The sequence below is a fragment of the Zingiber officinale genome, chromosome 3A (assembly GCF_018446385.1).
Source record: "Zingiber officinale cultivar Zhangliang chromosome 3A, Zo_v1.1, whole genome shotgun sequence".
Classification (NCBI taxonomy): Eukaryota; Viridiplantae; Streptophyta; class Magnoliopsida; order Zingiberales; family Zingiberaceae; genus Zingiber; species Zingiber officinale.
The window spans coordinates 127,431,407-127,442,288 of NC_055990.1; the positions used below are offsets into that span (position 1 = coordinate 127,431,407).

The 10,882-nt window shown below is 41.0% G+C and overlaps 1 protein-coding gene across 1 annotated transcript; it reads left to right on the top strand.

Annotated features, from left to right (window-relative positions):
* The first annotated feature begins 3,556 nt into the window (after window positions 1-3,556).
* On the top strand, window positions 3,557-4,608 carry LOC122052405 (integrator complex subunit 3-like). The gene is made up of 2 exons (XM_042613901.1): window positions 3,557-4,373; window positions 4,463-4,608. Exons 1-2 carry the CDS (start codon window positions 3,606-3,608, stop codon window positions 4,496-4,498), a joined length of 804 nt encoding a protein of 267 aa, XP_042469835.1. The 5' UTR covers window positions 3,557-3,605; the 3' UTR covers window positions 4,499-4,608.
* The last annotated feature ends 6,274 nt before the right edge of the window (window positions 4,609-10,882 follow it).

Here is a 10,882-nt window from a genome sequence, read left to right on the forward strand (position 1 = left end):
ATTTTGTGGAAATTATCAAAGGTCGCACCATATAAATTTATCCAAAAACACACTTCTTTCTTAAAATATCCCTTTAATTAAAAAATATTTTAAAAATATTCTCTGCACAGTCAGGGAGCGGTGGACGTGGCTCCTCTCTTCTCTGTGATTTTGAAATGGGCATTTTACCACCTATTTTGTGGAAATTATCAAAGGTCGCACCATATAAATTTACCCAAAAACACACTTCTTTCTTAAAATATCCCTTTAATTAAAAAATATTTTAAAAATATTCTCTGCACAGTCAGGGAGCTTTGGCCACATGAACCTTTAGCTCTTAAAAATTTCCCACTATCACAGTTTGAATGTCCTTAAAATTTCTCACCATTGCAGATCGATATGCAATTTTATGTAAGTAGCTAGAATTTTGATCTCCTTTCGCAACCTCTAATTCATTTAGCTTCATCTTAATCGAATTCTCATTTATGATTCTTTCCTTCCATTTTTTTGGAAGTTCCACTTCAGAACCTTTGATAAAACAGGCCTGACTTTCTACATTTTGTAGATCTTTCCAACCAAGAGGATGGCATGACTATAATCCTTGATAACTACATTTTTGTATGGAAAGGTCTAATCTAAATATGCCGATATGTTTTGTTGGGGGATTGATTTTAATTAGGTTTAAGGATCATCATCACTAATGGTGTCTGTCCCAATGATTTAAGTTGGCTACATGAATCTTCATCCCTCTATTGAGCTCTATGCAAGACATAAATATGAAAAGACATCCATGGAATAATGAGTCCGTCAGGAAGGTAGACAAGATTCAATTAAGCATGAATGAAGAACATTGCCAGGTAGGGAATGGGTCCTCTGAAAGTTTCTTAAAATCAACATTGTAAAATCCAATTGGTTTATAGATAGTAGAAGAAGGCTGTTAGGAACATTGATTTTATGATTACAAAGGTTCAGCTAAGATCAAGGTCCCCCTTTCAACAGAGGCCTAACTTACTAGATGGGGAATAGACAGACTGTCTCCCCTTTCAACAAGGAAATGGAGAGTAACCATTTCGAGATAAATTATAACGCAAGGGATGGATGAAACTAGTGCAAATGCAGAAGCTACAATTGTTTCTGATGATTTCCGGAAACTAGAATACAACTCACTGGACAAGACTCAGAATAACATGTTGCCATGTTTTGGTCTCGACAAGAGAGATGTAAGTTAGAACACACTTTACCCAGTGATGCATTAAGTCAGGATGTTATATATGTAACGCAATTTTGCTTTTGACATAGAGACATAGACAAGGACTTAGTAAGGCCTTTGTCTTGATAACCCTAAGCATCAATGAATCAGAACAGTAATATTTTGCTTTTCGAAAAGTAGAATACCTTGACATTCTTTAAGGTAAATAACTAGTTTATGATAGTTATGAAAATTAACTTCAAAAATAAAAAATAGAACACACACAACATAGCCTTTATGAAATCACAACTTACGACTGTAGATCTAGTAAAGCAGATTCCTCGTCCAGGCAGGACCAGAGGAGTAAGATATCAAAAGAATGCCAATTCTAATTCATTAGCAGAGAACCAGATCAAGTTGGTGTTGCAAGAATATATAGAGATTGCACTAGTATTCGGATTTTCATTATTTGAAGTGGGTTGTATTTATACGTTCAAGGACTTGAGCAACCCCTGATTATAACATTGACATGCAGACAATTAAAACAAAATAAACTTAATTACCAAGTCAGGAAGAAATGGATAGGTTATCCTGGAACAAAAATGAAAATAAGAAATTGATATCGTCAAATATATGCAACAAAGCTATCATGTCTAAAGGCATCATTTAGTAGATTGTTTTCTAGTAAAGGTACTAAGTTGTGAATGATCAAACAGCTGCAAATTGAGACGGATCTAAATGAACATAATGAAACTATATTGAGCCTTATATTAGCATCCTTGAATGAAATGTATGGATTAGTCTAACACAATGTTTTCCATGCTGAGGTTGGATATTTCGATTGTTTAATCTCTCTATTAAAAACAAACCACTATAGAAAAGTGGTTGTAACTGTATAAACCAGACTATTGTTTAAACACTACTGCAGTTGACCATCTACCTAAAATAAGTTACCTAGTCTCAGCACTCTGTACCATTTTAAGGGACAGGGAATAAAATTCAAATAAGAATAAAATTCATAGATAGTTTGCGGGGTTTTAGTGACTAATGCCAATGATATCATTCATTAATTTTTGGGTTAAAACAAATCATATCACTATAATTTAATTCCATATCTCCTTTTAAAGTTCCACATAATGTGTGAGGTTAAAAACCTGTTCACTCGCCCCCAGAGAGTAGAACGGTGGGCGCATAACATCTCTGGCGTAATGACCAGGAGTCGATTCTCAGAAACTGACGACCTGGGGTTTACCGCACCATGCGCCTAACGCCTGTGTACTTGCATGTACCTTCCTTCATATCCGTGGGGCCGACACTAGGAGGATCGTTAATGTAACGAATTTACATTTTTTAAAAACCCGTTCACTCTACTATGCAAGGACCATTTCCCAATATACTCATAACGTGTTAATGAACCAAAGTCCCTCTAGAGCATGGGCCTAAATCTCATATCAACATGGTTGGCTTAGAGTTTTCATCATTATCACTTTCACTACTTGGATATAAGTAATTAACATTATTATACTCTGAACGTTCTCAACATTGTTTATATTTGTCGGGATGCGCCGCCGCCCCTCTCGGCCGGAAGCTACCTCCAAGCCGAATCCCTAGCCACGGTAAGGTCTGAGCCCCTTCCCCCTACCGCCAGCGATGTCAAGCACCTCTGCGCAGTGCCGCCGGCCTTCCTTTTTGCCCTTGGAGTATATTTATTTTTTATTTTTTTTTTTAATTTTTGGTTCGGCTTCTCTTCCAGTTCACAACATCCCGTCGGCGAATCCTCTTCTTCTTCCATGTCAAGCCACCGAAATCTTCCTTTACCTAACTGACAGTGGTTCCTCTTTCCTTCGCGAAATATCGATTCAGGAGATCCAGCAGTAGCCTCTCTCCTGAAACGAATAGGCTCGAGCGCCTGCCGCTGCCCTAGAACTGTGGCCACGATGAAGCTTCATTTTGGTCACCCAAGATCCCAAATCTGATGCAGGCGGGTAGTGATAGACTTGTGAGTTGTTCTTCCGACTTTTCTGTAATTGCTTCTTTAGGCTAACAATTCGGTATGTGCCCCGAAAGGCTGCTTCGAACCGTTCCCCACGAAGCGGAGAATCCCATCGAAAAGTCCCTCAAAGAAGCATTCCTTCTCCTGCAGGACCAGTTGAAACCCCCTTTTCCTCTTACGATCCCATTTCCTCCCGAGTACTCCCAATTGAATCATGCAATTGCTTTCGGCATACTGGCACAACCGCATCTTGCTAAAGTGCATCTCACCCACCTTCACTCCATTGTTGTGGACGGATATGAGATTTTCACCTCCATCCTCCTCAAACTTTGCAATGAATCCTTCTCCAGGCTGTTGGAGGTTCCTAAATGTTAGCTGCTCTGGGTGTACTCAATGCTGATCCACGTCTCAGCCGAAAAGATTGAAACTTTGTTCATTTCTCTCATGAGGCAGATTACTGGAGGGGATTTCAGCGAGTCCAATTTGTGGTTGAGTGTCGAGGTTCTTAAAATATTGTCTAACAATTGGGATTGGTTGGTGGAGGAGCCTATAGTCCTCTCAAGTGCATTGTATGTCTATCTCAGGTTGTTAGCAGATCATTTTAGGTTAGGAGGAAGCTTCAAGTTGGAAGAGCTGAAGAGGATGGAGATTGACTTTTGTGTCAAGGCGTTGAGAGAACACTTTCAGTTGTCTATGCATATTGGTAGAGATCTTGTCCGTATTCTACAAGATGTGACCTATATTCCTGAGTTCAAGGACATTTGGAAGGATCTGCTGTTTGATCCTAAAAGTTTCCAGGTTTCAGAATTTTCCAGTCTGTCCAACCTTTATTGGAGAAGAACACCATCACACTTTTTCTTGCTGAGGATCAGTCCCCAAATGGAAAGCCAATTGAGGTTTTTGCTCACCTTTGTGAAATGGGGGAGCCAGAAAAGGTACCAAACATGGTTTGTCAAGAAGCACTTATATTGGCCTGGTAGTGAGTCTATGATAAGTGACATAGTTCGCTTCATATGTTGTGTCCACCATCCTTCGAATGAGATAATTCATTCTAATGTCATATCGAGGTGGGCAGTCATTGGTTGGCTTCTGAAGTCTTGCAGGAGGAATTATTATGAGGCAAATGCAAAGCTTGCTTTGTTTTATGACTGGTTGTTTTTTGATGAAAAGATTGACAATATCATGAACATTGAACCTGCAATGCTTTTGATGGTAAATTCTGTGCCACAGTATGTTGATATTACACATATGCTGCTAGAGTTTTTGTTTCTGCTAGTAGATAACTATGATGTTCATCACAGAGAGATGCTTGCTGGGAGTGTTTCAGCATCTATTAATTTATTGCTCAGAAAAGGCGTGGTACATTCATTGGATCCTCTGATTTCTTGTAATTCGATCTCACCAGCGCTCAGGGAAAGGCTCAACTCGTTCCTTCCAGCACTACATCTGTGTTGCCATAAAAAGGTTAATGAAGATGAAACATCTATTGACATTTGACGGTATATTGCTCATAAAATAGACATTTCCATCACTGCATGTTGGCTGGTTGGGTGACAGATCCGGAATATGACATATTTCATCACCTTGTTCCCGTGAATATTATTTTTCCTAATTATCAGCAGATTTAAAATTTTTATATCTTCTCTGTATCTATTTGTTTCTTTATCTTCGACTCTTTACAAGAAAGGATTGTATGATATTATCGACGTTTACCTAATTGGTACAATATAATTTCTTTGAATTTGAAAATGTCAGAGATGCAATGCCAAGAGAGGCCCCTTGGAGGTAGGGTTTTCAGTTGTTTAATATGATTGTCAGGTGGTACACTAACAATTGTTGGATTTTATTGAACTTCTCAGATGGGGGATGATAAGATGGTAGGATTATATATCTCAAATCTTGTCAGATCATTTTGTAGGTCAACTAATGAAGAATCAAAAAGTAATATGTTAAATTTTTTTTTGGTATCCCTACCCTATGAACATTTCCTCATTTTTCCGTCTTTAATCCTGCTGATAGATTTAGTTTATCAGCTATGGTTTTGTTTCTCTTTTACTGATCTTAGATACAATATAAAATACCGAAAATAGGCGAATATTAATAAGAAAATTTTTCGGAATTTTGGATATTTTTTGGGAATTTTTCGGAGCTCGTATGGACGAGTTTACGGGGATAGAAACAGGGCCCGGGAAAGCCTGTTTAGGTTACCCAATTTAAGTGAGGAAAAGTTTTATTTTTCCTTTTTGGTTTTTCTTTTTCTTTATTTTGTTTTTCTCCTCCTCTTCTGTCGGCGTGTCCCCAAGCCTTCCCCGCGCGCCTTCTCTTCCTCTCACGCGTGTTAGGATCGGTTGAGCTAGAGGGGGGAATGGCTCACTTCTTTCCTGACCAACTTTGTTTTGCACAGCGGAAATCTGAAGGCAACTCTAACTTAGGTATTTACTTGGTATCCACCTCCTCAAGGAGGTGACTAGTCCAAGGATCCACACCACTCACACTCTTTCACTATCAAAAGCCCTCCTTCTCGGAATCACACCGAAGGTGGAGAAACCTTAACAGAAATACAACTCTCCCTTCTCTCCAAAGTAAGTATCACAAACACTACAAGGAAGAAGAAGAGAAATATTACAGCTTTTTACTAGCTTCTTCTTTGCAGTGGGACTTTTGTAAGTGTTGGAGAGGAGCTTGAACCCTTTTCTTTGAATCTTGATCACTTGAGAGCTTTTCAAGGACTTGGAGAGCAATAGAACAGTATATGTTTGTTGTTGTACTGTTTTCCAATTTCTTCCCGTGTTTTAAACGTTGAGAAAACTAGCCGTTTCTCACGCCACCGTCGCCGTGGATCGATTGAGACTATATCTCAATCGATTCACAAGTATCCGTTGGAAACCATCGCGTCAAGATCAACGGTGTAGATTCTTTTATTTGACTTGGATCGATTGGAGCAGCGTTTGAATCGATTCAGCCACCTTGCTCATGAAATCGTAACCACGTGAATCGATCGTCCGATCGATTCAATACCTTGAATCGATCGGCTGATCGATTCAGCACGATTCTGTGCTTCGCACAGAATGTTCACGGATCGATCGGATGATCGATTCAGTACCTTGAATCGATCGGATGATCGATCCAGACGCATTCTGTGCTGCGCAGAACCTTACCAATCGATCAGCTGATCGATTGACTTACCTTCAATCGATCGGCTGATCGATTCAGAGGTAATCTGCTGCATGAGCATGTTTTTGTGACTTGCAGGAGCTTCTCTTTGCCAAGAATCCGGTCCCCGACCTTCTTGGACTTCTCTTTTCCTGCATCTGGTCTTCTGACCCGCAAGAACTCTTTTTGCCAAGAATCCAGTCCTCGACCTTCTTGGACTTCTCTTGCATCTGGTCTTCTGACCTGCAAGAAACTCCTCCTGCAAACTCATAGTGCATGTTAGTTCCAACATTTTAACCTAAATTTAAATAATTGTCAACACATTGAAACTTCCAGGGCATGATTGCACCAACAATCTCTCCCTTTTTGATGTTTGACAATCTATTTAAATTTAGGCTCGTTTCCAATACAATAATAGATAATGATTGTAGCTTGCTGAAATAACAATTGCATAATCGCAGTAAGCATTTTAATTTACTGATATAAGCATAAGCAATAAGCATGAATTTCAACATAAATCTCCCCCTTTGTCAAAAATCAAAAGCAAATAACTCCCCCTTAATAAGTGCACAAAGCAAAGATGATAAATTCGAGGAGTGCTCCCCCTAAAACACACATATATCAACAGAACATAACACATTGAAATGTAGAACCAAAAAGGAGAGCTTAGCAACAAAATATATTATACATTCAAAATGAAAGAGAGTTCACAAAAGGACTCCAGAATAACCATCCATACAACAAAGAAAACAGATCATATAGGAACATAAAACTCGATAAGCTCGTCTCCAGGAGGAGTGGGATCAGTAGCAGCAGCTGGAGTGGACGTAGTAGTCGGAGCAGGAATCGACGCAGAGGCAGGATCAGGAGCATCCTCAGCAGGAGGAACAGGGGCGGTGGATGGACCAGACTGAGACGGGTGAAACGTCACCCACGAGCCCACTAGGTCCATGAGCGTATCCAAAGTCTTCTGCATCGAGGCCTGCTGCTGGACCACGGTATCCATCGTGGTACGAAGACTGGCTATCTCCAAGGTCTGCTCCTCAAGACGAGTGGTAACCGTCTCCTCAAAAGTCGGAGAATCTGGCCCGTGAAACTCCTCCTCAGCCTCATCCTCCACAGGAGCCACTGCCTGTGCATCCCCTCTGGGACGAGCCCTCGGTCCCTCGCCAAAAGCACGGCCGTCAATCCATCGAACGCCAGCTGGACCACCAATCAGGCCCGACTTCTTGAAAGAGCAGGAAGAAATCCGAGAGTAAGCCACGGACATGTGCTCCAGCCGTCCCCGGGAGACATCGATCTTCTGGGACTCCAGCCACTCCGTGATAAGATGCCCGAAAGGCATATGTATCGTCTGCTGCACGGGCTGGGTGAAATGGATGATGCAATGAAAGATATTCAGAGGAATGTTGATGTCTAAAGAATGACGGATGGCATAGAGAGCAAACATATGAGGCGGTCGTAGAGCGGCGAGGGCACGAGAGACAATCGGGAAAAGGCAATTGATGATTACTTTAAACAAAGCGGCATTTTCAGCCGATAGCTCAAGAGAAGAGAATTTAGTGACATGAGCATCTGGCCCATCCGGACGTGGACGACCAAAGAAAAATTGATGCATAGATGCAATGCTAATATGATCAAAAGGTGGAGGGAGTTCATCGGGAAGAGTTGGATAAAAGACAAATTCATTAGTTGAGGGTAGACATTCAAGATAGGATTGTAGAATCTCATAAGAGAAATCTAGGCTCCGTTTTGCTACACGAGTACGATAATTTACACCATCCGAAGTGTGTAAATTATTATAAAATTCGGAGACTAGACCGATATTGATGTCCCTCTCACATGTCAACAAAGATTCAAGTTTAAAATGTTTGAACCTATTATAGGTATCAAAACAGGATGATCTATAATATTGCAAGTCCACTGATCTAGGGGGAATAAGTTTAAAGGTGTTTTTGGTGAAGGCTTGTTGCATGGCAGCATTTGGGAACCTAGGATCAGTGGGAGGTTGAGGACGTGAGGAAGGTACAGATGATCCTTTGCCCGATTCACGAACCTTTTGTTTCTTTCTGTGGAATAGAAAGCAAATGCAAGACATGCAAGAAATGCACATGATTTGGAAGGATAAACAAAGAATCAAGAGTAATGCAAGTAATGCAATGCATGAGGGATAATGCAATGCACAAAGACACACAAGAAACATATAGATTAGGTCAAAAATAGGAGCAAAGAGTAGAGCAACAAAGAGTAGAGCAAAGACCTTACCTAGGGTTAGGGTTTGGGGTCCGCATCTCGTGTGAGGACTCAGAGACGAGGGAAGAAGTTGCCCAGTGCTTCGAGAGAGAGCTGGAAGAGATCGTGGAATAGCTCCCCGTCGCCGGAGAAGCACGCCGGAGTGACGACCGAAACGGGCGAAAATGTCGCCTGGGAAATCGCCTAGGGCAAGATCGCGTCGAGAGAGAGAGAAAGAGGAATGAATAGAGTGAGGGAATCGATTAGGATCCAAAGGTTTAAGTCGGGTTTTAAGGTCTTGATCGATCTACCGATCGATTGAGAGTAATTGAATCGATCGATCGATTGATTCACAATGCTTCTGTGAAAATCGTAACACACGGTCGAATCGATCCAAGGATCGATTCAGACGCCTTCTGTGGGAACCAAAAGAGCGTCTAAATCGATCCATTGATCGATCAAGGTATTCTGAATCGATCCGTTGATCGATTCAGATGCCTTCTGTGAAAAAATCGAAAAGGGCGTGTTAATCGATCCGTTGATCGATTGAGGTGATTTGAATCGATCCATAGATCGATTCAGATGCCTTCTGTGAAAATCGCACAAACGGCTGAATCGATCCAAGGATCGATTCAGACGCTTCTGTGGAAAACCGAAGGCCGTCTTAATCGATCCATTGATCGATCAAGGTGTTCTGAATCGATCCATTGATCGATTCAGATCCCTTCTGTGGCCAAGTGCGAGTCTCTCAATCGATTGACCAATCGATTGAGAAGCCTGATATTTCTGCATTTCTGAAGAACTTTCAGAACCCAGATTAGAAAATCAACAGAAAATTGTACATTACTCCAAAAATCACGAAATTTTGCATAGACACTATATGTGTCCCATATTATCAAGGAAAAATAAAGTTTAATAAAAATAAACTCATCTTAGTTAAAACTTACACAAAATTGAAAATTATTGAAAGCTTCAAAGATATGAGGAAAGTTGTATCTTCCTGTTTCATAATAAACCCCCATCCAATAACACGCTTCAACCAATTTTCGCATAAGTGAGTTTTGATATGGTAAATTGAAGATTTCCAATCATAATCGTAGGGCAAATGGCACATGAGTTGTACACTTGCTTTCCCTATGATTGGACAAGTGAATGTTTCATGTGAAAATCATTTTTCTTGACCAACTTAATGCATCATAACAGGCATTATGACCAAGATAAATGTTCCTAACCTCTCACCCCCATCTAAATTACACAAAGAGGACAACCCTATGTGTTTGTGAGAGGCAAAAATTAAGGTGAAGAACTTAAAAGCTTTACCTATAAAGTGACCATGGAGGATTTGATTTAATCAATACAACACATTCCCAATTCTCTCCTAAGAAAACTAAACTCAACTTCAGGAAGAGGTTTGGTGAAGATATCGGCTAAGTTTGATTTCGATCCAACATAATTTAAAATGATATCACCTCGAGTTACATGATCACGGATAAAATGATGTTTAACCTCTATGTGTTTTGTTCGTGAATGATGAACGGGATTTTTGGTTAAGTTGATTGTACTCACATTATCACAAAGAACTTGAACATTGTTATAGGTAAGTTTATAGTCTTCTATGTTAGGACCAAAAGTAGCTAGAGGGGGGGGGGGGGTGAATAGCTCGTCGCGTTCGCTCGTTGCTCGGCGTTGCTTGTTCCTTCAAAGATGTGCAGCGAAAAATACAGAAACAATCACACAACGCTAACACGGTTGGTTTACTTGGTATCCACCTCACAAGAGGTGACTAATCCAAGGATCCACACCAACACACACACCCTCCACTAAATAAAACTCTCCTTTATGGTAACTACCAAGGGCGGAGAAGCCCTACAAGACTCAATACAAGAAGAGAGGGAAAGGATACAAGAAATACAAGCTTACAAGCTTACAATGAGTATAAACCCTAACCCTAGCTTCTCTTCTTGGCTTTGATCCGCCTCTTGACTTGGAAAACTTCCAAGATCCTTCAAGAACTGGCGATCTGAGCTTTGTGAGTGTTGTGGAGGTGGCGAAGAACTGGAGTGAATCGGAGAAGAGATGCCGAAGGAAATGAACGCCTGCGGCCTTTATCGACGCCAACGGTCGGATCCCGATCGATTCGAATGTTCCCAATCGATCGGAGGCTTTGGATCGATCCACGGATCGATCCGTGGATCGATTGGGAACGCCTGGATCGATCCACGGATAGATCCAGCGCTTATCGTCGCGCACTCGCCCCAATCGATCCACCGATCGATTGAACATCTGGATCGATCCACGGATCGATCCGGAGGCTCTCTTCGCTTGGAAGGCCGGAT

Coding starts and splice junctions, on each gene's coding strand:
- LOC122052405 (XM_042613901.1), top strand. CDS start 3,606: ATGAGGCAGATTACTGGAGGGGATTTCAGCGAGTCCAATTTGTGGTTG. Junction 4,374..4,462: donor AACCTGCAATGCTTTTGATG/GTAAATTCTGTG, acceptor TGTTCATCACAG/AGAGATGCTTGCTGGGAGTG.